This window comes from Abramis brama (genome assembly GCF_963993115.1).
Source record: "Abramis brama genome assembly, chromosome: 2".
In the NCBI taxonomy this organism is placed as follows: Eukaryota; Metazoa; Chordata; class Actinopteri; order Cypriniformes; family Leuciscidae; genus Abramis; species Abramis brama.
Genome location: NC_139964.1, coordinates 54495826 through 54523467, shown reverse-complemented (window position 1 = coordinate 54523467; position 27642 = coordinate 54495826). Strand labels below are relative to the sequence as shown.

General features: G+C 39.0%; 1 protein-coding gene across 2 annotated transcripts in view; it reads right to left on the bottom strand.

Annotated features, from left to right (window-relative positions):
* mtnr1aa (melatonin receptor 1A a) overlaps positions 1–27642 on the bottom strand; it is a 104374-nt gene that overhangs the window by 4637 nt on the left and 72095 nt on the right. Inside the window, exon 1 of one of the 2 annotated variants that reach the window (XM_084106725.1) lies at positions 9717–9782. The exons of the other annotated variant lie outside the window; for it this stretch is intronic. Coding sequence (XP_083962851.1) covers positions 9717–9726 — 10 coding nt within the window. The 5' untranslated portion in view covers positions 9727–9782. Of the gene's footprint in view, positions 1–9716; positions 9783–27642 lie in introns of those variants that run through there. 2 annotated transcript variants of the gene reach the window in all.

Below are 27642 nucleotides of genomic sequence, written 5' to 3'. Positions count from 1 at the left end.
ATGTCAATATTTTCTCACACAGTATAAATAGATCTTTGTAAATGAATATTTTTTCATGAACATCTTTGTACATGCAATTATACATTTTAGGAAGGGGGTCACTCACAAAGAGATCACATTTATTGTAAATAAAAAGAAAAAAGTTGCTACTTAAAAACAACTGAGAATCACTATTATGTCTCGTAGAGTACTTAAACTCTCATTAGGATAACGTCACTAGAGTGCATATGATCTTTAAGGTAGATTTGCAGTGAAAAGGACTTATTTGACTTTGAGACAAACCTTCAACAAACCCGTCCTTGTGTGTCAGCTGTCTTGCAGCCCCTCGCAACGTCAGCATGTGACAGTAGTGTTGTCAAAGCGTAGAACAGAAGCACTAATTTGCGAGTAGTGGCAGTTGGTCTTGACGATTAGCTTGCAGTGGCCTAAAGCAAAGCTGTCACTCAAACATCCCCTTGAGCACACCGTTGACATGTCATCCACATAGGGGCACATACACAACATTCTCAACATTTGCACAAATATCATCCATGCTTTTCAGGCAAATAACCTTGGCTGTTCTTAAATACCAGACGTCATTTCTTAGAGCATCCTCCTTGGAGGCAGAATACAGGATATCATGTGGCATATAGAGGTTCCGCCTCCATTTCTTCTATACTTACAATCTAATGTAAAGCTTAAAGGGATAGTTCACTCATCATGTTCTGTCATTTACTCACCCTCAATCGCGTCGTTCTAAGCTTCAAGATCATAAAGGAAGATATTTTGAAAACATTTATTTTAGTTATGGCCTAAATTTTTTCTTTCTTTTTTTTTTTGTTTATTATAGAGAATGTGAAGCTAATGTCACGGCGTGTTGAGTTCTGGGTAACTGCTTTGCTTATATGTCATATTGGGAGGATTGTGCTGCCTTTCTGCTTGGGACTTTAGGGCAGTATTATGATTTTCTGTGTCACGATTGTATACTGTAAAAATGCATATACTGATTTTATACTGTAAAAACATGTTGTCATAACTTATTGATCATTTAATTTTTTTTACAGTCTAGGTCATTCATGCTGCATTGAGAATTGCCATAGTAACTCACATTGTCCAGTTTTCTCCCTGAACGATGATATAATACATTTTTTTCACCTTTTTTACGTTTAAAACACCAAGGCAGGAGGTGACGCCGGATAAATCTATTAATAATGTCACTGATTAAACCCACTGCCCATCACTCAATAAAATAATCACATTGCTGAGTGTTTTTGAAAGTTTTGTATATTGTTTGGTTTAATAATTAGCATTACCTTTGCGAGTATGACTCTCGCTCGGCTTGTGAATTAGCAGAACTTGCACGCAGACACTTCAAAACTGTTTAAAAGCTTCAATGGATTCGATTTTGGTTGTCATTTGTTGAAATAAATACAAAAAAATAGAGTGTGATGGTGTCTGTCCGCTGAATGTGACCCTCTCAGATTCTCCTCCGTGGCCATTTGGGAAAGTGAATATTTGCAATGACGACAATAAAACTTCAGTTACATTTACACATTTCCAACAAAGAAGAGCTTGAAACTGCAGTGATGTTTAGGTACGGTTTTGTAGTTTTTGAACTAATGTAAGTAGATACTTTTTTTCCCCAAAAGGCATATGTTGTGAAAAAACATCTTGTTCCACAGAAGAAAGAACGTCATACAGGTTATGGAATAACATGAAGGAGAGTTGATGATCACAGAATTTTCATTTTGAGGTGAACTATCCCTTTAGAGATCTCCTATCTGAATCTAAACATACACTTACCCATGGAGACATTCAAATGTTCACAAAACAAGTTTGTTTTGAATCTCAATACCTCGAATGGAGCCATTACAGGTTACGTCTTGATGCACACTGACAGCAAAGGTTACTTGGGTTGTCTCCATGACAACTTCACTGGTGCACTCAGCTTATTTGTGACTAAGAGGGGTAGGCGATGGAGACAAGGCAGCCTTCATACTTACGGACGGAAGGAGGAATGGAAGAAATCAAAGAATTGCCCTTGACAAAGTCAAACTGTCAAGTCCCAGGGGAATGTAATGCCATCGGCCTGGCTTTTCTTCCATTCCGCAAGTTTGGGTTATCGAAGCGATTAAGGTGTCACTCAAAGCATTTTATTTAGCTTAGAGGTTGATAGGACTCTGAACTTGTTCCAGTTGGGTCCCAAACTCTGAAATGTTTTCCCTTGTGGGATTTCAGGATGTGAGTGGTACCCAGACTGACAAGTGATGGAAGAATATTACCGGAAAGATATGAGACTCAGTACTTTTAATGAGCCTGTGACTGTCGTGAAACAAATGGCCCCTGACATTCCCTCTAACCTCTAGACACTTTGTAATCTTCCAGCTTGGGTGAATCACATTAGCATGTGCATATCATCTTCTCTTTTCAGCGTCTTCCATCTAACATATGGAATGGCCATTACCGTGTTAAAAGTCAGGGCCGTTTCAGGCATGGCCTGACTCGTCAGGTGCGGCCAATATCCTTGCGACCACATTGTAATTAGAGCGGGATGCCTTGGGTCAGCGCTCAACAGGAGATAGGTCAGCAGGTCGCAATATTGACAAGGTCAAAACGTGTGGAAGCTTCCTTCCGGCAGGTCATTATGTATAACCTTCAGGATAATGCATATTAATATATGTTAAATACCACACGAATATGACTACATGTCAATATGTCAAGGCATGCCGTTTTAAAGATGCATCAACTGAGGATGACAGCACTGTAATTGCACACATACATTACATTTACACTCGACTATACTTTAAGATTCTGAATACTGTTTAAGTGTAGAAATGCATTATTAATGTCACTCTACTAGTCTGTACATATAAGCAATGTTCTAGATTGCTTCCTGGGGTGTTGAAATGGGAAAGGTTTTCTAATTTGATTGGGTGAAACATTTTATTTTAGTGGATTCAGCGATATATCAACATTTTAGGGATACCAGCATGACTGAATTTAATTCAAAAGTCAAACTATTTTCATGACATTTGGTTCCTTTAATATTTCTGAAATGTCTGCATTCTTCCAGTGATGTGGATGGAACACCATAATCAAATATATATGATTGGGTATCCAATCCTGCTCCTGGAGGGCCAACAGCCAGCAGAGTTTAGCTCCTACTACAACACATCTGTCAGGAAGTTCCTAATGCAAGGCTTTGTCTGAAATCACCCCCTATACCCTCATTCACTTTTCCCAACATTAGTCCTCTAATATAGTTCACTTGAGGGAGTGAATGAAAACGATTGAACGAATTCGGACACTGAGTGTGCTGGAAGGGCTGCAGCTTTTGAATAGTTTGTGCTTGCGGTTTAATAACTTTTTTTATCTTGAACGTTGTCATGAAATATGTATAAACCTTAATTAAACAATTTAATAATCAATTAAAAAGGAATTTATACCTGTATGATACTATGCTGTAGCCACATTGGACCAGCGGTTTGGAAGATGGCTGAAGATTCAGCTGCAGGCGCCACCTTCTGGTCAGGCGTGGGAATTAATTTGGCACACAACTCTCAAAGTGCATTATGGGTATTCTCTAACCGTTGAGCGTACATCAGCTGTACACTCATTATTGCGATGCATTGTGGGGTTGAAAAGGTGTTATTTTCTGGAAATCAACTGTCAAGTGTGTGATTCATTGTTTATGTCAATTTAAAATAGTGGTAGACCAACATGGGTTTATCAGTGACTGATGTCGCTGAATGAAAGCAGCATGGCTGATATACTGTAATGCTGACTATGCTCGAGCGGCCATCTTACAATTCCCTACCAGCAGAGGGCTCCAACGCCCATTATACAGAGATTGGTAGTCGGCTGTGCAGCATACAAGTGTAAAACGACGTTCACAAAAGGATGTAGGAAAAACTGCCCACATGTTGTAATTCAAGCCCTATAAGTAGTAATTTATATGCAAAATTGTCGCTATGCCCGTGTTGTTTTCTCCGAGGCAAGAGCTGCTGCTTCTTCATAAAACAACGATAAAACAGTCAACAGTAGCCTATTAGAAACCTCAGAGCAGCAATAATGACAATTAAGTGTCCAACAGCGACACCATTTGACAGCTTCAAAAGAGCTTCGTGCAGAGTCCGTTTACCGTTACATTAACCCATACAATTTGTATTATGCATTTCCTGAACATGTACTTGCTAATCAAACACTTTATATGAACAGACTACTAATCTATAAAACACAATCGGTCTACCGACCTTTTACTATTGTGTCAATTGATGTTGATATGTGCGAGGGAGAGAGAGCAATACAGCGCTTGTGTTGTTTGAAGGCGGTGAGCAGGCCCGGGGTGGGTAATCGGGAGAATGGGGAGAATTCCCGGTGGGCCGCTTCACTTTTGGGCCGGTCGAGGATTTTTTTTTTCCCACATTTGTCACGTTAGTTACATTAGGCTACACACATTCCGCATTCTGACACCGCAGCGCGCAGCCTCTGCATGGGTTGTACCATGTGAGGGAGTTCTCCCCTCCCCTCCTATAGGCTACAGTTGGTTGGGTCCATAGCCCGTCTTTTCGAAAACGTTTTCTCAGGTAGGCTACCGCGGCCGCGCCACCGCCGGCGCCTACCGATAGCTGGGCCGGCCCTACCGTAACGGTACGCGTCAGGGAGGATCTAAATAATTAAAGAGTAAAAAAAACTAGAGCTTAATAAAACATTTTGTATAAATCGTCATGGAACAAGGGAATGGACCGTTTAGTTAATGTGATTGGTATTCATAAATAAATAAAAAAATGTAAATGTTTAAATTTTAGCTTAAAGGAACCATATGTAAGATTGTGGCCAAAACTGGTACTGCAATTCTTTCAAATTACTGTAGAGTGGTGTATCAGTGGACGGGCTAAAGAGGCAATGATGCAGAAGTAGGCGTTGATCTTCTGCAGAGGTGGTCTTTTGTCCCACTATGTAATAATGTGACAAAATCTGAAACAAATAGTTTCTGAGCTTGGTTTCAATAAAAGCCGTTTTTGGACTAACGAGTAAGTTTTGAGCTCTGGATATTTTTATAGTACAAGGACCTCTTATATATCAAAAGATCAAGGAAAATGTGATTTCTCAATTCATGACACCTTTAACACTTCATTAGCCACTTTCCGACCAAGTAGTTACAGGAACTTAGTTCTAGGAACTGTCCACTTCTAAACAGTTCTAAGAACTACTCTCCCCCAAACTCGGTTTTGCTGTTTGCGTTCGCACTGGCAAAGTGGCCATAGGAACTGGTAGGAGGGGTAAGGGAGTGACGCAAGCACGGTGACTTTTATTTTGACGGCGCTGAGAACGCCAGAGCAAACAATGCTCGCATTCTCTGTGTTTATTAGTTAGCGATCTGTCTAACAGTACTGTTTAATATGTTATATTAGATAGAACTGTTATAGAAAGTAGACAGTATATGAAAAAAAGGTTATTAGCCTATGCCGTGTGGTTGATGTCCAGTGTTGCTAGCTGGGCAGATAAACATAATCATGTTTGACTTGGTCCCCTCAAAGTTGCGTTGGATTTTCTCTTCAGCATAAAGGTTAAGAGACCCATCTATCACTGTTTTCCATGTTTGTATAGTTAGTTTATGGAGTAAATATATAGGCTATAATCTGTGTGTTTACATTCTAGCTGTTTTAAAAATGGCGGGTGCTGGTGCTCCGCGTGCGTTCGGTCAATCAGCGTACATTAACGTCACGAGTAGTTACTATAGTGCTGGTTTAGACCCTACTCTGAAGTAGGACCTAAATTAGTTCCTCCAAATGGAGTTCCTAGAACTAAAATCGCTCCTAGTTCCTGCGGTGCGAACACGCCGACATCCGGGTACTTTAGCCAATAGTTCTAGGAACTGTGAAAAGGTTCCTCCGGTCGGAAAGCGGCTATTGATAAAGATTAATGCTACAGTAAAAAAATAAAGGCAATACATTAAAACAAAATGAATAGCAATACAGTAAAACAAAATGAATGGCAATGAGAGTGAAAAACTGGTGGCTTTGAATGTAACATTCAAAAAGACTCCAATACAGTCAATAAAATGAAAATCTAGGCTTTCAGCTAATTATCCACCAATTACCCTCTCTTTTCAGCACCAACATATACCGTAGTTGGCTATGGTCTTTCTGAGACAAAAATAGGACAGGGAACCTGTGACAGAAATAGTCTCCAGTTTTTTTTCCAAGCTGATTACTGTGTCAGCAGAAGCCCTTTCACCTATGCAGTTTACCATAGCGGGAAGCCTGCATGATGTTAGTCGATTTGGGCTGATACTGATGTTTATCATGTTTATCAACAAGAAATGCAGTCAAACAGTAATGATGAGCCTCAATCTCTCCCTCATGCTCTGTATACAGTGATGGGGAATTTTGAGTATGTTTGAAAACAAAAGAAGCACTTTGAAGGCTTTATGAATATCAATAGAAGCACCTCAGAAGTTCATACATAGGCTGAAGAGAGGAAAAGTAAAAGCATGACAGGACACTGAATTTTTCGTATGCATCTAATTGGAAATTGTTCTCTTTTACGGTCATGGACTCCCCCAAGGGCACACATACAAAGCACGCAGATGTCTTCGGTGTCGGCACTCCTAAGATGCATTTATTTATTCACACTGAAGGTGTGCATGTATAGCGCTCAAAAAAAAGTTCCTATGTCTTAGTTTAATAGTCATTATTATAACATATCACAAATTTAAAGTTATACATTTTTAATTTTAAATGAAACAAGATAAATAAACATTTGTATGAATTTATTACAAATATATTATACTGTGCAAGTGAATTTTGGATATTTTATTACAAAATTCTTACATATTGTAGCTTTAAAAAAGCCATCTAAATATTAATTGTTTTTTAAATGATAAGATAATAAACCATGACGTACAAGTCATTAGTTTTATATTTATGCATTTTGGCAAAAGCTTTTATCCAAAGCATTCAAAGTAGACATTCCATCAATTCATGCATTCCCTGAAAAACCAATGGCTTTCATATATTTAAAAACTATAGAAACTACCGTTAAAAAATATATTTAGGTATTTATTCTAATGGTCACCAGCTGGAGTGCCCTTGAGAGCCACCAGAGGGCACTCCACACCAGACTATTATCACTCCCTCACAAACTACAGTTCCCATAACTCACTGCCAGGACTCATCATCTCTGATTGCATTCACCTGTGTCTCATCACCCTGTTAGTCTCAGCCTATTTATACCATGTTCACTCATTCACTCACTGCGAAGTTTTGTTTGTGTCACACTGCATCTCTGAGCATTTTCCCTGGTTTCGTGTCTCTTGGTTTTTGGATTTCTTGCCTGTTCCGTGGATTTCTCTCTTGCCTCTGACCCCTGCCTGTTTTGTTTGTTTGGACTGCCTACCTGTGTTTTGACCCATTGCCTGTACTTTGGATTACACCATATATATATATATATATATATATATATATATATATATATATATATAGATATATATATAGATATATATATATATATATATATATATAGATATATATATATATAGATATATAGATATATATAATATAAATAATATAAATAATTTTGAAGGGGGTGGATTCTGGAGTGATTTATAAAAATAGTGTTTTTTAATATTTTTCCTTCTAAATATCAAATGAGTTGAATGACTTCTCTAAGCTTATGAGATTTTACTTAGTTTTAGAAGTTACCAGTGATTACTGAAATGTTCCTTTCATGTGTTCTCTAATGTCTGTATTTGATATCTGAGAGGTGACTGAAGGGTCTGGCCCATGCCAGGAATACAGCAACATAGCTTGCTTCCAGAAATATGGACTCGTTTTGTTTGAGAAAGGTATTCAACGTGTTAAAACATATCTGTTCTTCTAGCTCACCATGACAACTATAGGTCACAACGGCCATTGGAACCAATAGTTTAAGTAACCATTTCTTAGTTAAAGCATTTACTTTACTGTTCTATATTAAAGTGTCCTCTCACTGAGAAAAAGAACATGTTCTTTCTGGATCTGGATGTTTTGGGAAGAGTCTCCTGTTTATAGCTAGAGCCTGACCAAATCCAACCTTGAAGAATGTTAGCATGTTAGTATTCTTGGTTACAGGTTAAGGAACAATTGGCGAAAACATTTTGGAGATTGACTGACTTGTTTTCTTCGACATGCTGGCGCCTAGACACACAGTCTTATGACCTCGGAAGGCCAATCTTACCTAACTCAAGGTCCTGGTGGCAGCTGTACAGACAATGGAGATGTGCTACTGCCTATCAGTCCATGTGTGGAAATTGACTATGTTTATCTATTCTTTAGCCAATCAGAATCATTCAACCTGAAGTAATCTCTATATCTCTCTATATCTCTCTCTCTATATATCTCTCTCTCTCTCTCTCTCTCTCTCTCTCTCTCTCTCTCTCTCTCTCTCTCTCTCTCTCTCTCTCTCTCTCTCTCTCTCTCTCTCTCTCTCTCTCTCTCTCTCTCTCTCTCTCTCTCTCTCTCTCTCTCTCTCTCTCTCTCTCTCTCTCTCTCTCTCTCTCTCTCTCTCTCTCTCTCTCTCTCTCTATATATATATGAAGAGTTCAGATGCAAAAGCCTCTAAGTGCCATCTGAAATTTTCTTCTAGAATGATAATTTTTATCAAGCTTGTATATTTAAGTTAAGTAATTTCACTTAAATGACAATTAATAGGTAATTTGCATTGCCATTTAAGTGAAATTATTGAACTTAAATATACAAGCTTGATATAAATGATCATTCTAGAAGAAAATTTCAGATGGCACTTAGAGGCTTTTGCATCTGAACTCTTCATATATATATATATATATATATATATATATATATATATATATATATATATATATATATATATATATATATAATAAAGTTCAAAAGAACACCATTTATTTGTAACAATGTAAAAGCCTTAACTGTCTTCTTTTTTCTTTTCTTTTTTGATCAATTAAAATGCATCCATGCCCAATAAAAGTATTAATTTCATTTTTAAAATATTTCTGACTCCAAACTTTTAAATGGTAGTGTATGTATTAAAGTGCAAATCGAACATTATCATTAGAAATAAAAAGTAAAAACAAAAATTTATAACAGTTTTAAAAACATTTTAAATGTTATTCTACATAAAATTAGTGATGGTAATTTCAAAACACTGCTTCATGAAGCTTCAAAAATTGCAATAGATTTGTAAAAGGTGTTTTTATGCATGTTTGGCCCGGGTTTTTGTTGAATTTACACTGTTCTGACCCCTAGGGATCACCGTGGAGACTGGTGTCGGATTGTTTCAAATTACCCATTCTGAGATGGGATTTTTCTGTAATTCAGCCCAAGTGGACCCAAACCCAGAGTAAAATAATGATTTAAAAAATAATAATAAATAAATAAACAAACAAAAACACCAAAATCATGTACATCCGTGTATGTATATCAAGAGATTGATTTCCCTGGAATGTACAAACAAAGTGTGCGCAGTTCACTGTGTGCATAAGAGAATATGGTCATCGCTGATGACCACCACAGCATGCACGCTGCAAAACGTTCAAAGCTTCAAATTCTAGCACTGACATCAGTAATCGTATAAATTGCAGTAAAAGACATCCTCAAAGCGCATTGGAGGACCCAGCATAGGTGACATAGCTAACTGCTTAGGGCGCTCTCAGATACCTTTTCTAATCTTTCGCACATTCAAAGCAGTTTCGCTAGTTTGCAACCACCACTCACATTGATACATCGGGTAACGTTTGAGTAGCTTATGGGCATTTTTCCTGTGCTTTACTCCCTCTCTGCTGCCAGAGGTCCCTTCCACCTCTGTCCACAAGTGTCCTCACCTGCTAGAAGCCAAACATGGACAAGGATTCATGTTATAGCACAGGTAATCAAGTCAGTAAAATGCAATTACTTTGTTAGGGTTAAAAATGTAAATTATTTATTTTCAAATAATTAATATTTAATTGACAGTGATAAACATTACATATATTAAGATTTTGCAATTTGAAAGTGCTGCCTGTGTCATATAAAATGGCTATTTAAAGGGTGAGCTTGATGATTTTCAACCAGCTTAGTATTTGTATTTCTCTTGCCTATTTCTCGTGTTACTTGCATCGAGATATCTCCACATATTTGTCAGCAAAAATACGCAGTCGGATGACATAAAGCGCACCATCTGACGGACTTTTGACAGCTTCAGGGCTTTTGTGAAAACTACATATCGCATTTCCTCATTCTTGTATCCCCACTCACGGACAGGCGGCAAGTGCATTATGGGCACTGAAATTTCCCAGCTTTTTCCCGACACCCTTTTCTCTATTTCCTGTCTAGTCATGTAGCACAGATTTAAAAAAAAAAATATATATATATATATATATACATATACTGTGTAGACAGCAAACTTTTATTAAAACCTCATCTTGCCAGTCGTGAATTACCCTTTAGGACATCAAAATAAAGTTGAAAATCAATCAGCTATGTAATACAGCTGGGGAGTTTGCATTACATGTATGTGATAACTAATATAATGAGAAATTATCCACAGTGAGTTGCCAGAATAGGCAATAGGCAGTTTTTGAGGCCAGAAACATGCAGTATGAAGTTTGAAAAGCCAAAAATAGACTATTCTTCGTCTCCTATCAGGGGACAGGGCCCACCCGTGGGCCTTAGCAAACTTTTAAGGTGGCCACAGAATGACTAAAACATATTTAAATAAAACTGAAATGCTAAAAAAATGCATAAAATCAAAATGTAAGCAGAAATATTTATTATTATTATTATATTTTCCCCTCAATTAAATAGTTTTTATTTTAAGAATATACAGTTCTTGAAACCAATGGAATCACAAAACAAATCATACTCCCAATTCATGTTACAATTTTTTTTTTTTTTTGGAAAACAAGCAGTTTTGTCATTTACCGCAAAATGTACCAAATATAAGGCATTTTATGTTCAACAGCAGGGGCTCTTTGAATCAAAAAACAGTCAAGAACCACTGCTATATAAAAAAACAGTTCAAGGATGCTATCAAGCATTTAAAATTTCAAAAAGACCAGAACAATTCATATCATCTCTGCTCAGTCATGTCCTTATCTTCTCTCTTTTTGTCTCCTGGCATTGCTTGCCTGCTTGAATTAAGGACAGCAAAGATTGCTGGGGTGAACACATTTCTTCATGACGCATGCACAGTCTCAGTCTCTCTCTCTCTCTCAGTCTCTCTCTCTCTCTCTCTCTCTCTGGTCTATTCTCCTTTTACTTTTTCTGTCTGTATGCATATGATGAAACTTCTCATTCAAACGACACTGAAGTAGTCAATTGTGCTGGGGGTGGAACAAAAGCTCGACCATTTGAACTTTCCAATAACACACTTTCATGCACTCTTATTCTTTATGTATGATCACAACCTCACACCCACACGCTCTCATGGATCGTTTGCGGCCAGAGCGTTACGACCTCGTGTCACGGGTGTTATGCCACAGATTGTGGACGGTGTGACGGTACCTGTCGTACAAGCTCAGCATCTCCCCAGAGCAAATAGGGATGACAAAACACCACAGGTGGTGTCACACTCCATGTCAGGCAAGTTCGGAGCAAAGTTGGCAAGACACGAGGTGACAGATCCGTGCCACAGACTCTGAAACATACACACATGCACATTCACACAAACACAGAAAGAGAGGTGGAGAAATACGCTTAGTGGTACTGAGGCCTTCACCCTGTCAGATGTCAGGTTTGAGCCCAAGTCACCACGCACACACACTCATATACTCCGGCAGTCCTCATGCTGACAGGACTGTCAGTTCTACTTCTCATCCACCGGAGTGTCAAGCATTAGGCTGTCCTATTCAAACAAGCATGTCCTCCAAGAGCAGTGGCGTGTGATGGGCTTCTGAAATGAGGAGACGATGTTTTATCTCTGCACTAGTTTTTAAGTCCGGTGTAAATTCATGATGTTTTAACGGTTTTATGTGACAAGTAATTACTGCTGAAAATTCAACTTTGCCATCACAGGAATAAATTGTATTTTAAAATATATTACAAATATAGCTGCAAGCAGCAATACGGGGCCAAGCCCTGCAAGGCAGAGCAAGCAACAGCCGCTGTAGCGCAATGCGGAGCCAGAAGAGCAAAACATCAGAAATTTAATGTACATCAAGCACAGTAAGCACATCAATTACAGCAGCACAGCTAGCATTTAAGCACCAACAGCAGTGCAGAGCCGGAAGGAATTTAAATTATTATTTTATACACAATTTCAAAGTCGCCCCACACTGGTCTCGAACCCACGACCACAATGGTTCGGGATTCATGACGCATGGTTGAACCACTTGCGCCACCCAGAGGACATGTTTTACAAAGCTGCAGAGGAGAGGCTTCAGTGTGTGAATGAGCACACAAAATCATGTTAACGAGATTAGCATGCTAAGCTAACTTAATGCTAATATAGCTTATGATGTGGTACATCCAATGCTGGCAAAATAGATATCCTCAGATTCGACATGACGCAAGGAATCGATAGACACCAATTTTATGATTTTGTGACAAACTGTTCACAAGTTACAGCCTCTGAACCAATTATGGGTTGACCTCATTAAGTTTGCGACATCATAACTTTTTTTTTCCAGTAGAGCAAAAAAATCGGGGACAGTACTTTTATGCGGCTCAGTCCGAAGATCATTTGAGTACATATTTGGACAAAATTAGACCAATTTTGAAGGAGGAGTAGCGAAAAAACTGTTTTACATTCGCTCCAATATGGCGGCCAGTCACATTGTTGAAAAATAACATATGAGATATCGTTGAAATCGGCATAAGCCAAGGAATATATTGACATAAAGAAATCAAATTTCAAGCAATGTTGGCAAAAGTTATAAGTGTTTTTTCAAAAAACAATGATATCTCTGGAACACTAGGTGGCGCTGTGATCAAACTTCTCATGTACCTTCGGGCCATGCTAATGATGATCCATACCAAATTTGGTGAAGAAATTTCAAATAGTTTAAAAGATATTGCAAATTATGACATCATTCAAAATGGCGGACACGTGGTACATCCCATTATGGCAAAATCGATATCCACGGATTTGTCATGACCCAAGGAATCGATAGACACCAAGTTTATAATTTTCTGACAAACTGTTCATAAGTTATTGGCCAAAATATGCATTTTCCATATCTCATGACCCGTAGGTGGCGCTGTTCCCAACTTTGGCATGGAACCTCAGATCATGCTTCCGATGAAGTGTACCAATTTTCGTTTCGATTGATCAAAGTTTGGCCGAGCTATAGCTTCTGAACCAATTTTGGGTCGACCTCGTTAAGTTTGCGACGTCATAACTTTTGATCAGAGAAGAATAAAAAAAATCGGGGACAGTACTTTTATGCGGCTCAGTCCGAAGATCATTTGAGTACATGTTTGGACAAAATTAGACCAATTTTGAAGGAGGAGTAGCAAAAAAACTGCATACTGTACTTTTCAAAATGGCCACTACTGTAATGGGCGGAGTCTTAATGTAAGATATTGGTTCTAATCAGCATGATGAGATGAATCAGGTGTACTAAGTTTCATTTTTCTAGATCAAAGGGTTCAAAAGTTATAACCATTTCAATGTTGAATTTTTGAACTGCTGGTGGCGCTATAGAGTTGGACCTAGAGACTCAAAAATTGCTACAATTACTTTTCATTACCATCACTACAAGTGTGCCAAATTTCATCATTTTCCTATGTATGGTTCATAGGGCTGCCATAGACTTCAAGAGGAGGAAGAAGAATAATAATAATAAATATAGCTGCAAGCAGCAATACAGGGGCCAAGCCCTTAAACGCACCGCAAGCAGAACAAGTATGGCGCACAGCAAGCACAGCCAGCACATCATGTACATGAAGCACAACAAGTACTGTAAGCACTGCAGCGCAGCATATATTTAAGCACCAACAGCAGTGCGGAGCCAGAAGAACAAAAAGAGCAGAAATTGAATATACATGTAAATGTACATCAAGCACAGCAGCGCAGCAAGCATTTAAGCACCAAAAGCAGTGCAAAGCCGGAAGGAATTGAAATGACAACTTTATACAAAATTTTTATGTTGTTCCACACAGGACTCGAACCCACGACCGGAATGGTTCGGGAATCATGACATGTGGTTTAGCAACTTGCGCCACTCAGAGGACAAAACCGGCAGAGGAGAGGCTTCAGAGTAAGATTAAGGACAAAAAGCATGTTAACCAGATTAGCATGCTAAGCTAGCTTAATGCTAATGTAGCTTATGATTAACCTGATAGCTGAAGCTGAACATTAGAAAGAATGGCATCTGGTTTGCATGCTAACCAATTATTATGCTAAGCTAACTAGCATAAGGCAACAAACACAGGCTAGGTCAACTTCAGAGATGAATATCTCGGGAACGGTAGCAAATATCAAAAATCTGTTCAGTCATTTCTGTGCGGCACAGTCCAAAGAACAACTGATCAAATATTGGACAAAATTGAGCAAGATTTGAAGGAGGAGTAGCGAAAAAACTGTTTTTCATTTGTTCCAATATGGCGGATAGGCACATTGTTGGAAAATGACAAATGAGATACCAACGGAATCAGCATAAGCCAAGGAACATAATGATGTAAATAAATCAAAATTTGAACAATGTTTTCAAAAGTTATAAGTGTTTTTGCAAAAGAGCTAATATCTCTGGAACACTAGGTGGCGCTGTGTTCAGTCTTCTCATGTACCTTCAGGGCATTGTGTCGATCATCCATACTAAATTTTGCGAAGATATATCAAATAGTTTAAAAATTATTGCAAATTATGACAAAATTAAAAATGGCGGACATGTGGTTCATCCGATCTTGGATAATTCGGTATCCACGGATTCGGCATGATGCAAGGAATCCATAGATACCACATTCATGATTTTCTGACAAACTGTTCAAAGGTTATTGGCCAAAATAGCAATTTTTCATATCTCATTACCCGTAGGTGGCGCTGTTTCCAACTTTGGCATGGAACCTCAGGTCATGCTTCTGATGAACTGTACCAATTTTCGTTTCGATTGATGAATTTTTGGCTGAGATACAGCCTCTGAACCAATTTTGGGTCGACCTCGTTAACTTTGCGACATCATAACTTTTTTTTTTCCAGAATAGCAAAAAATTCTGTTTAGTCATTTCTGTCCGGCTCAGTTCAAAGATCATTTGAGCATATGTTTGGACAAAATTAGACCAATTTTGAAGGAGGAGTAGCGAAAAAACTGAATACTGTACTTTTCGAAATTGCCTCTACTGTAATGGGTGGAGTCTTAATGTAAGATATTGGTTCTGATCAGCATGATGAGATGAATCAGGTGTACTAAGTTTCATTTTTCTAGATCAAAGGGTTCAAAAGTTATAACCATTTCGATGTTGAATTTTTGAACTGCTGGTGGCGCTATAGCGTTGGTCCTAGACACTCAAAAATTGCTACAATTACTTTTCATTAGCATCACTACAAGTGTGCGAAATTTCATCATTTTCCTATGTACGGTTCATAGGGCTGCCATAGACTTCCATTGGCGGAAGAAGAAGAAAATTGTTATTCTGACAATAACAATTGCTAATATAGCTGCAAGCAGCAATACGGGGCCAAGCCCTGCAAGGCAGAGCAAGCAACAGCCGCTGTAGCGCAATGCGGAGCCAGAAGAGCAAAACATCAGAAATTTAATGTACATCAAGCACAGTAAGCACATCAATTACAGCAGCACAGCTAGCATTTAAGCACCAACAGCAGTGCAGAGCCGGAAGGAATTTAAATTATTATTTTATACACAATTTCAAAGTCGCCCCACACTGGTCTCGAACCCACGACCACAATGGTTCGGGATTCATGACGCATGGTTGAACCACTTGCGCCACCCAGAGGACATGTTTTACAAAGCTGCAGAGGAGAGGCTTCAGTGTGTGAATGAGCACACAAAATCATGTTAACGAGATTAGCATGCTAAGCTAACTTAATGCTAATATAGCTTATGATGTGGTACATCCAATGCTGGCAAAATAGATATCCTCAGATTCGACATGACGCAAGGAATCGATAGACACCAATTTTATGATTTTGTGACAAACTGTTCACAAGTTACAGCCTCTGAACCAATTATGGGTTGACCTCATTAAGTTTGCGACATCATAACTTTTTTTTTCCAGTATAGCAAAAAAATCGGGGACAGTACTTTTATGCGGCTCAGTCCGAAGATCATTTGAGTACATGTTTGGACAAAATTAGACCAATTTTGAAGGAGGAGTAGCGAAAAAACTGTTTTACATTCACTCCAATATGGCGGCCAGTCACATTGTTGATAAATAACATATGAGATATCGTTGAAATCGGCATAAGCCAAGGAATATATTGACATAAAGAAATCAAATTTCAAGCAATGTTAGCAAAAGTTATAAGCGTTTTTTCAAAAAACAATGATATCTCTGGAACACTAGGTGGCGCTGTGATCAAATTTCTCAGGTACCTTCGGGCCATGCTAATGATGATCCATACCAAATTTGGTGAAGAAATTTCAAATAGTTTAAAAGATATTGCAAATTATGACATCATTCAAAATGGCGGACACGTGGTACATCCCATCATGGCAAAATCGATATCCACGGATTTGTCATGACCCAAGGAATCGATAGACACCAAGTTTATAATTTTCTGACAAACTGTTCATAAGTTATTGGCCAAAATATGCATTTTCCATATCTCATGACCCGTAGGTGGCGCTGTTCCCAACTTTGGCATGGAACCTCAGATCATGCTTCCGATGAAGTGTACCAATTTTCGTTTCGATTGATCAAAGTTTGGCCGAGCTATAGCTTCTGAACCAATTTTGGGTCGACCTCGTTAAGTTTGCGACGTCATAACTTTTGATCAGAGAAGAATAAAAAAAATCGGGGACAGTACTTTTATGCGGCTCAGTCCGAAGATCATTTGAGTACATGTTTGGACAAAATTAGACCAATTTTGAAGGAGGAGTAGCAAAAAAACTGCATACTGTACTTTTCAAAATGGCCACTACTGTAATGGGCGGAGTCTTAATGTAAGATATTGGTTCTAATCAGCATGATGAGATGAATCAGGTGTACTAAGTTTCATTTTTCTAGATCAAAGGGTTCAAAAGTTATAACCATTTCAATGTTGAATTTTTGAACTGCTGGTGGCGCTATAGAGTTGGACCTAGAGACTCAAAAATTGCTACAATTACTTTTCATTACCATCACTACAAGTGTGCCAAATTTCATCATTTTCCTATGTATGGTTCATAGGGCTGCCATAGACTTCAAGAGGAGGAAGAAGAATAATAATAATAATAATAATAAGAAAACTAACAGATACAATAGGTGCCATAGCCCCTTCGGGGCTTGGCCCCTAATAATAAGAAAACTAACAGATACAATAGGTGCCATAGCCCCTTCGGGGCTTGGCCCCTAATAATAATAAGAAAACTAACAGATACAATAGGTGCCATAGCCCCTTCGGGGCTTGGCCCCTAATAATAATAAGAAAACTAACAGATACAATAGGTGCCATAGCCCCTTCGGGGCTTGGCCCCTAATAATAAGAAAACTAACAGATACAATAGGTGCCATAGCCCCTTCGGGGCTTGGCCCCTAATAATAATAAGAAAACTAACAGATACAATAGGTGCCATAGCCCCTTCGGGGCTTGGCCCCTAATAAGAAAACTAACAGATACAATAGGTGCCATAGCCCCTTCGGGGCTTGGCCCCTAATAATAATAAGAAAACTAACAGATACAATAGGTGCCATAGCCCCTTCGGGGCTTGGCCCCTAATAATAAGAAAACTAACAGATACAATAGGTGCCATAGCCCCTTCGGGGCTTGGCCCCTAATAATAATAAGAAAACTAACAGATACAATAGGTGCCATAGCCCCTTCGGGGCTTGGCCCCTAATAATAATAAGAAAACTAACAGATACAATAGGTGCCATAGCCCCTTCGGGGCTTGGCCCCTAATAAGAAAACTAACAGATACAATAGGTGCCATAGCCCCTTCGGGGCTTGGCCCCTAAATAGCTGCAAGCAGCAATACGGGGCCAAGCCCTGCAAGGCAGAGCAAGCAACAGCCGCTGTAGCGCAATGCGGAGCCAGAAGAGCAAAACATCAGAAATTTAATGTACATCAAGCACAGTAAGCACATCAATTACAGCAGCACAGCTAGCATTTAAGCACCAACAGCAGTGCAGAGCCGGAAGGAATTTAAATTATTATTTTATACACAATTTCAAAGTCGCCCCACACTGGTCTCGAACCCACGACCACAATGGTTCGGGATTCATGACGCATGGTTGAACCACTTGCGCCACCCAGAGGACATGTTTTACAAAGCTGCAGAGGAGAGGCTTCAGTGTGTGAATGAGCACACAAAATCATGTTAACGAGATTAGCATGCTAAGCTAACTTAATGCTAATATAGCTTATGATGTGGTACATCCAATGCTGGCAAAATAGATATCCTCAGATTCGACATGACGCAAGGAATCGATAGACACCAATTTTATGATTTTGTGACAAACTGTTCACAAGTTACAGCCTCTGAACCAATTATGGGTTGACCTCATTAAGTTTGCGACATCATAACTTTTTTTTTCCAGTAGAGCAAAAAAATCGGGGACAGTACTTTTATGCGGCTCAGTCCGAAGATCATTTGAGTACATATTTGGACAAAATTAGACCAATTTTGAAGGAGGAGTAGCGAAAAAACTGTTTTACATTCGCTCCAATATGGCGGCCAGTCACATTGTTGAAAAATAACATATGAGATATCGTTGAAATCGGCATAAGCCAAGGAATATATTGACATAAAGAAATCAAATTTCAAGCAATGTTGGCAAAAGTTATAAGTGTTTTTTCAAAAAACAATGATATCTCTGGAACACTAGGTGGCGCTGTGATCAAACTTCTCATGTACCTTCGGGCCATGCTAATGATGATCCATACCAAATTTGGTGAAGAAATTTCAAATAGTTTAAAAGATATTGCAAATTATGACATCATTCAAAATGGCGGACACGTGGTACATCCCATTATGGCAAAATCGATATCCACGGATTTGTCATGACCCAAGGAATCGATAGACACCAAGTTTATAATTTTCTGACAAACTGTTCATAAGTTATTGGCCAAAATATGCATTTTCCATATCTCATGACCCGTAGGTGGCGCTGTTCCCAACTTTGGCATGGAACCTCAGATCATGCTTCCGATGAAGTGTACCAATTTTCGTTTCGATTGATCAAAGTTTGGCCGAGCTATAGCTTCTGAACCAATTTTGGGTCGACCTCGTTAAGTTTGCGACGTCATAACTTTTGATCAGAGAAGAATAAAAAAAATCGGGGACAGTACTTTTATGCGGCTCAGTCCGAAGATCATTTGAGTACATGTTTGGACAAAATTAGACCAATTTTGAAGGAGGAGTAGCAAAAAAACTGCATACTGTACTTTTCAAAATGGCCACTACTGTAATGGGCGGAGTCTTAATGTAAGATATTGGTTCTAATCAGCATGATGAGATGAATCAGGTGTACTAAGTTTCATTTTTCTAGATCAAAGGGTTCAAAAGTTATAACCATTTCAATGTTGAATTTTTGAACTGCTGGTGGCGCTATAGAGTTGGACCTAGAGACTCAAAAATTGCTACAATTACTTTTCATTACCATCACTACAAGTGTGCCAAATTTCATCATTTTCCTATGTATGGTTCATAGGGCTGCCATAGACTTCAAGAGGAGGAAGAAGAATAATAATAATAAATATAGCTGCAAGCAGCAATACAGGGGCCAAGCCCTTAAACGCACCGCAAGCAGAACAAGTATGGCGCACAGCAAGCACAGCCAGCACATCATGTACATGAAGCACAACAAGTACTGTAAGCACTGCAGCGCAGCATATATTTAAGCACCAACAGCAGTGCGGAGCCAGAAGAACAAAAAGAGCAGAAATTGAATATACATGTAAATGTACATCAAGCACAGCAGCGCAGCAAGCATTTAAGCACCAAAAGCAGTGCAAAGCCGGAAGGAATTGAAATGACAACTTTATACAAAATTTTTATGTTGTTCCACACAGGACTCGAACCCACGACCGGAATGGTTCGGGAATCATGACATGTGGTTTAGCAACTTGCGCCACTCAGAGGACAAAACCGGCAGAGGAGAGGCTTCAGAGTAAGATTAAGGACAAAAAGCATGTTAACCAGATTAGCATGCTAAGCTAGCTTAATGCTAATGTAGCTTATGATTAACCTGATAGCTGAAGCTGAACATTAGAAAGAATGGCATCTGGTTTGCATGCTAACCAATTATTATGCTAAGCTAACTAGCATAAGGCAACAAACACAGGCTAGGTCAACTTCAGAGATGAATATCTCGGGAACGGTAGCAAATATCAAAAATCTGTTCAGTCATTTCTGTGCGGCACAGTCCAAAGAACAACTGATCAAATATTGGACAAAATTGAGCAAGATTTGAAGGAGGAGTAGCGAAAAAACTGTTTTTCATTTGTTCCAATATGGCGGATAGGCACATTGTTGGAAAATGACAAATGAGATACCAACGGAATCAGCATAAGCCAAGGAACATAATGATGTAAATAAATCAAAATTTGAACAATGTTTTCAAAAGTTATAAGTGTTTTTGCAAAAGAGCTAATATCTCTGGAACACTAGGTGGCGCTGTGTTCAGTCTTCTCATGTACCTTCAGGGCATTGTGTCGATCATCCATACTAAATTTTGCGAAGATATATCAAATAGTTTAAAAATTATTGCAAATTATGACAAAATTAAAAATGGCGGACATGTGGTTCATCCGATCTTGGATAATTCGGTATCCACGGATTCGGCATGATGCAAGGAATCCATAGATACCACATTCATGATTTTCTGACAAACTGTTCAAAGGTTATTGGCCAAAATAGCAATTTTTCATATCTCATTACCCGTAGGTGGCGCTGTTTCCAACTTTGGCATGGAACCTCAGGTCATGCTTCTGATGAACTGTACCAATTTTCGTTTCGATTGATGAATTTTTGGCTGAGATACAGCCTCTGAACCAATTTTGGGTCGACCTCGTTAACTTTGCGACATCATAACTTTTTTTTTTCCAGAATAGCAAAAAATTCTGTTTAGTCATTTCTGTCCGGCTCAGTTCAAAGATCATTTGAGCATATGTTTGGACAAAATTAGACCAATTTTGAAGGAGGAGTAGCGAAAAAACTGAATACTGTACTTTTCGAAATTGCCTCTACTGTAATGGGTGGAGTCTTAATGTAAGATATTGGTTCTGATCAGCATGATGAGATGAATCAGGTGTACTAAGTTTCATTTTTCTAGATCAAAGGGTTCAAAAGTTATAACCATTTCAATGTTGAATTTTTGAACTGCTGGTGGCGCTATAGCGTTGGTCCTAGACACTCAAAAATTGCTACAATTACTTTTCATTAGCATCACTACAAGTGTGCGAAATTTCATCATTTTCCTATGTACGGTTCATAGGGCTGCCATAGACTTCCATTGGCGGAAGAAGAAGAAAATTGTTATTCTGACAATAACAATTGCTAATATAGCTGCAAGCAGCAATACGGGGCCAAGCCCTGCAAGGCAGAGCAAGCAACAGCCGCTGTAGCGCAATGCGGAGCCAGAAGAGCAAAACATCAGAAATTTAATGTACATCAAGCACAGTAAGCACATCAATTACAGCAGCACAGCTAGCATTTAAGCACCAACAGCAGTGCAGAGCCGGAAGGAATTTAAATTATTATTTTATACACAATTTCAAAGTCGCCCCACACTGGTCTCGAACCCACGACCACAATGGTTCGGGATTCATGACGCATGGTTGAACCACTTGCGCCACCCAGAGGACATGTTTTACAAAGCTGCAGAGGAGAGGCTTCAGTGTGTGAATGAGCACACAAAATCATGTTAACGAGATTAGCATGCTAAGCTAACTTAATGCTAATATAGCTTATGATGTGGTACATCCAATGCTGGCAAAATAGATATCCTCAGATTCGACATGACGCAAGGAATCGATAGACACCAATTTTATGATTTTGTGACAAACTGTTCACAAGTTACAGCCTCTGAACCAATTATGGGTTGACCTCATTAAGTTTGCGACATCATAACTTTTTTTTTCCAGTATAGCAAAAAAATCGGGGACAGTACTTTTATGCGGCTCAGTCCGAAGATCATTTGAGTACATGTTTGGACAAAATTAGACCAATTTTGAAGGAGGAGTAGCGAAAAAACTGTTTTACATTCACTCCAATATGGCGGCCAGTCACATTGTTGATAAATAACATATGAGATATCGTTGAAATCGGCATAAGCCAAGGAATATATTGACATAAAGAAATCAAATTTCAAGCAATGTTAGCAAAAGTTATAAGCGTTTTTTCAAAAAACAATGATATCTCTGGAACACTAGGTGGCGCTGTGATCAAATTTCTCAGGTACCTTCGGGCCATGCTAATGATGATCCATACCAAATTTGGTGAAGAAATTTCAAATAGTTTAAAAGATATTGCAAATTATGACATCATTCAAAATGGCGGACACGTGGTACATCCCATCATGGCAAAATCGATATCCACGGATTTGTCATGACCCAAGGAATCGATAGACACCAAGTTTATAATTTTCTGACAAACTGTTCATAAGTTATTGGCCAAAATATGCATTTTCCATATCTCATGACCCGTAGGTGGCGCTGTTCCCAACTTTGGCATGGAACCTCAGATCATGCTTCCGATGAAGTGTACCAATTTTCGTTTCGATTGATCAAAGTTTGGCCGAGCTATAGCTTCTGAACCAATTTTGGGTCGACCTCGTTAAGTTTGCGACGTCATAACTTTTGATCAGAGAAGAATAAAAAAAATCGGGGACAGTACTTTTATGCGGCTCAGTCCGAAGATCATTTGAGTACATGTTTGGACAAAATTAGACCAATTTTGAAGGAGGAGTAGCAAAAAAACTGCATACTGTACTTTTCAAAATGGCCACTACTGTAATGGGCGGAGTCTTAATGTAAGATATTGGTTCTAATCAGCATGATGAGATGAATCAGGTGTACTAAGTTTCATTTTTCTAGATCAAAGGGTTCAAAAGTTATAACCATTTCAATGTTGAATTTTTGAACTGCTGGTGGCGCTATAGAGTTGGACCTAGAGACTCAAAAATTGCTACAATTACTTTTCATTACCATCACTACAAGTGTGCCAAATTTCATCATTTTCCTATGTATGGTTCATAGGGCTGCCATAGACTTCAAGAGGAGGAAGAAGAATAATAATAATAATAATAATAAGAAAACTAACAGATACAATAGGTGCCATAGCCCCTTCGGGGCTTGGCCCCTAATAATAATAAGAAAACTAACAGATACAATAGGTGCCATAGCCCCTTCGGGGCTTGGCCCCTAATAAGAAAACTAACAGATACAATAGGTGCCATAGCCCCTTCGGGGCTTGGCCCCTAATAATAATAAGAAAACTAACAGATACAATAGGTGCCATAGCCCCTTCGGGGCTTGGCCCCTAATAATAATAAGAAAACTAACAGATACAATAGGTGCCATAGCCCCTTCGGGGCTTGGCCCCTAATAATAATAAGAAAACTAACAGATACAATAGGTGCCATAGCCCCTTCGGGGCTTGGCCCCTAATAATAATAAGAAAACTAACAGATACAATAGGTGCCATAGCCCCTTCGGGGCTTGGCCCCTAAATATAGCTGCAAGCAGCAATACGGGGCCAAGCCCTGCAAGGCAGAGCAAGCAACAGCCGCTGTAGCGCAATGCGGAGCCAGAAGAGCAAAACATCAGAAATTTAATGTACATCAAGCACAGTAAGCACATCAATTACAGCAGCACAGCTAGCATTTAAGCACCAACAGCAGTGCAGAGCCGGAAGGAATTTAAATTATTATTTTATACACAATTTCAAAGTCGCCCCACACTGGTCTCGAACCCACGACCACAATGGTTCGGGATTCATGACGCATGGTTGAACCACTTGCGCCACCCAGAGGACATGTTTTACAAAGCTGCAGAGGAGAGGCTTCAGTGTGTGAATGAGCACACAAAATCATGTTAACGAGATTAGCATGCTAAGCTAACTTAATGCTAATATAGCTTATGATGTGGTACATCCAATGCTGGCAAAATAGATATCCTCAGATTCGACATGACGCAAGGAATCGATAGACACCAATTTTATGATTTTGTGACAAACTGTTCACAAGTTACAGCCTCTGAACCAATTATGGGTTGACCTCATTAAGTTTGCGACATCATAACTTTTTTTTTCCAGTAGAGCAAAAAAATCGGGGACAGTACTTTTATGCGGCTCAGTCCGAAGATCATTTGAGTACATATTTGGACAAAATTAGACCAATTTTGAAGGAGGAGTAGCGAAAAAACTGTTTTACATTCGCTCCAATATGGCGGCCAGTCACATTGTTGAAAAATAACATATGAGATATCGTTGAAATCGGCATAAGCCAAGGAATATATTGACATAAAGAAATCAAATTTCAAGCAATGTTGGCAAAAGTTATAAGTGTTTTTTCAAAAAACAATGATATCTCTGGAACACTAGGTGGCGCTGTGATCAAACTTCTCATGTACCTTCGGGCCATGCTAATGATGATCCATACCAAATTTGGTGAAGAAATTTCAAATAGTTTAAAAGATATTGCAAATTATGACATCATTCAAAATGGCGGACACGTGGTACATCCCATTATGGCAAAATCGATATCCACGGATTTGTCATGACCCAAGGAATCGATAGACACCAAGTTTATAATTTTCTGACAAACTGTTCATAAGTTATTGGCCAAAATATGCATTTTCCATATCTCATGACCCGTAGGTGGCGCTGTTCCCAACTTTGGCATGGAACCTCAGATCATGCTTCCGATGAAGTGTACCAATTTTCGTTTCGATTGATCAAAGTTTGGCCGAGCTATAGCTTCTGAACCAATTTTGGGTCGACCTCGTTAAGTTTGCGACGTCATAACTTTTGATCAGAGAAGAATAAAAAAAATCGGGGACAGTACTTTTATGCGGCTCAGTCCGAAGATCATTTGAGTACATGTTTGGACAAAATTAGACCAATTTTGAAGGAGGAGTAGCAAAAAAACTGCATACTGTACTTTTCAAAATGGCCACTACTGTAATGGGCGGAGTCTTAATGTAAGATATTGGTTCTAATCAGCATGATGAGATGAATCAGGTGTACTAAGTTTCATTTTTCTAGATCAAAGGGTTCAAAAGTTATAACCATTTCAATGTTGAATTTTTGAACTGCTGGTGGCGCTATAGAGTTGGACCTAGAGACTCAAAAATTGCTACAATTACTTTTCATTACCATCACTACAAGTGTGCCAAATTTCATCATTTTCCTATGTATGGTTCATAGGGCTGCCATAGACTTCAAGAGGAGGAAGAAGAATAATAATAATAATAATAATAATAATAAGAAAACTAACAGATACAATAGGTGCCATAGCCCCTTCGGGGCTTGGCCCCTAATAAGAAAACTAACAGATACAATAGGTGCCATAGCCCCTTCGGGGCTTGGCCCCTAAATAGCTGCAAGCAGCAATACGGGGCCAAGCCCTGCAAGGCAGAGCAAGCAACAGCCGCTGTAGCGCAATGCGGAGCCAGAAGAGCAAAACATCAGAAATTTAATGTACATCAAGCACAGTAAGCACATCAATTACAGCAGCACAGCTAGCATTTAAGCACCAACAGCAGTGCAGAGCCGGAAGGAATTTAAATTATTATTTTATACACAATTTCAAAGTCGCCCCACACTGGTCTCGAACCCACGACCACAATGGTTCGGGATTCATGACGCATGGTTGAACCACTTGCGCCACCCAGAGGACATGTTTTACAAAGCTGCAGAGGAGAGGCTTCAGTGTGTGAATGAGCACACAAAATCATGTTAACGAGATTAGCATGCTAAGCTAACTTAATGCTAATATAGCTTATGATGTGGTACATCCAATGCTGGCAAAATAGATATCCTCAGATTCGACATGACGCAAGGAATCGATAGACACCAATTTTATGATTTTGTGACAAACTGTTCACAAGTTACAGCCTCTGAACCAATTATGGGTTGACCTCATTAAGTTTGCGACATCATAACTTTTTTTTTCCAGTAGAGCAAAAAAATCGGGGACAGTACTTTTATGCGGCTCAGTCCGAAGATCATTTGAGTACATATTTGGACAAAATTAGACCAATTTTGAAGGAGGAGTAGCGAAAAAACTGTTTTACATTCGCTCCAATATGGCGGCCAGTCACATTGTTGAAAAATAACATATGAGATATCGTTGAAATCGGCATAAGCCAAGGAATATATTGACATAAAGAAATCAAATTTCAAGCAATGTTGGCAAAAGTTATAAGTGTTTTTTCAAAAAACAATGATATCTCTGGAACACTAGGTGGCGCTGTGATCAAACTTCTCATGTACCTTCGGGCCATGCTAATGATGATCCATACCAAATTTGGTGAAGAAATTTCAAATAGTTTAAAAGATATTGCAAATTATGACATCATTCAAAATGGCGGACACGTGGTACATCCCATTATGGCAAAATCGATATCCACGGATTTGTCATGACCCAAGGAATCGATAGACACCAAGTTTATAATTTTCTGACAAACTGTTCATAAGTTATTGGCCAAAATATGCATTTTCCATATCTCATGACCCGTAGGTGGCGCTGTTCCCAACTTTGGCATGGAACCTCAGATCATGCTTCCGATGAAGTGTACCAATTTTCGTTTCGATTGATCAAAGTTTGGCCGAGCTATAGCTTCTGAACCAATTTTGGGTCGACCTCGTTAAGTTTGCGACGTCATAACTTTTGATCAGAGAAGAATAAAAAAAATCGGGGACAGTACTTTTATGCGGCTCAGTCCGAAGATCATTTGAGTACATGTTTGGACAAAATTAGACCAATTTTGAAGGAGGAGTAGCAAAAAAACTGCATACTGTACTTTTCAAAATGGCCACTACTGTAATGGGCGGAGTCTTAATGTAAGATATTGGTTCTAATCAGCATGATGAGATGAATCAGGTGTACTAAGTTTCATTTTTCTAGATCAAAGGGTTCAAAAGTTATAACCATTTCAATGTTGAATTTTTGAACTGCTGGTGGCGCTATAGAGTTGGACCTAGAGACTCAAAAATTGCTACAATTACTTTTCATTACCATCACTACAAGTGTGCCAAATTTCATCATTTTCCTATGTATGGTTCATAGGGCTGCCATAGACTTCAAGAGGAGGAAGAAGAATAATAATAATAATAAATATAGCTGCAAGCAGCAATACGGGGCCAAGCCCTGCAAGGCAGAGCAAGCAACAGCCGCTGTAGCGCAATGCGGAGCCAGAAGAGCAAAACATCAGAAATTTAATGTACATCAAGCACAGTAAGCACATCAATTACAGCAGCACAGCTAGCATTTAAGCACCAACAGCAGTGCAGAGCCGGAAGGAATTTAAATTATTATTTTATACACAATTTCAAAGTCGCCCCACACTGGTCTCGAACCCACGACCACAATGGTTCGGGATTCATGACGCATGGTTGAA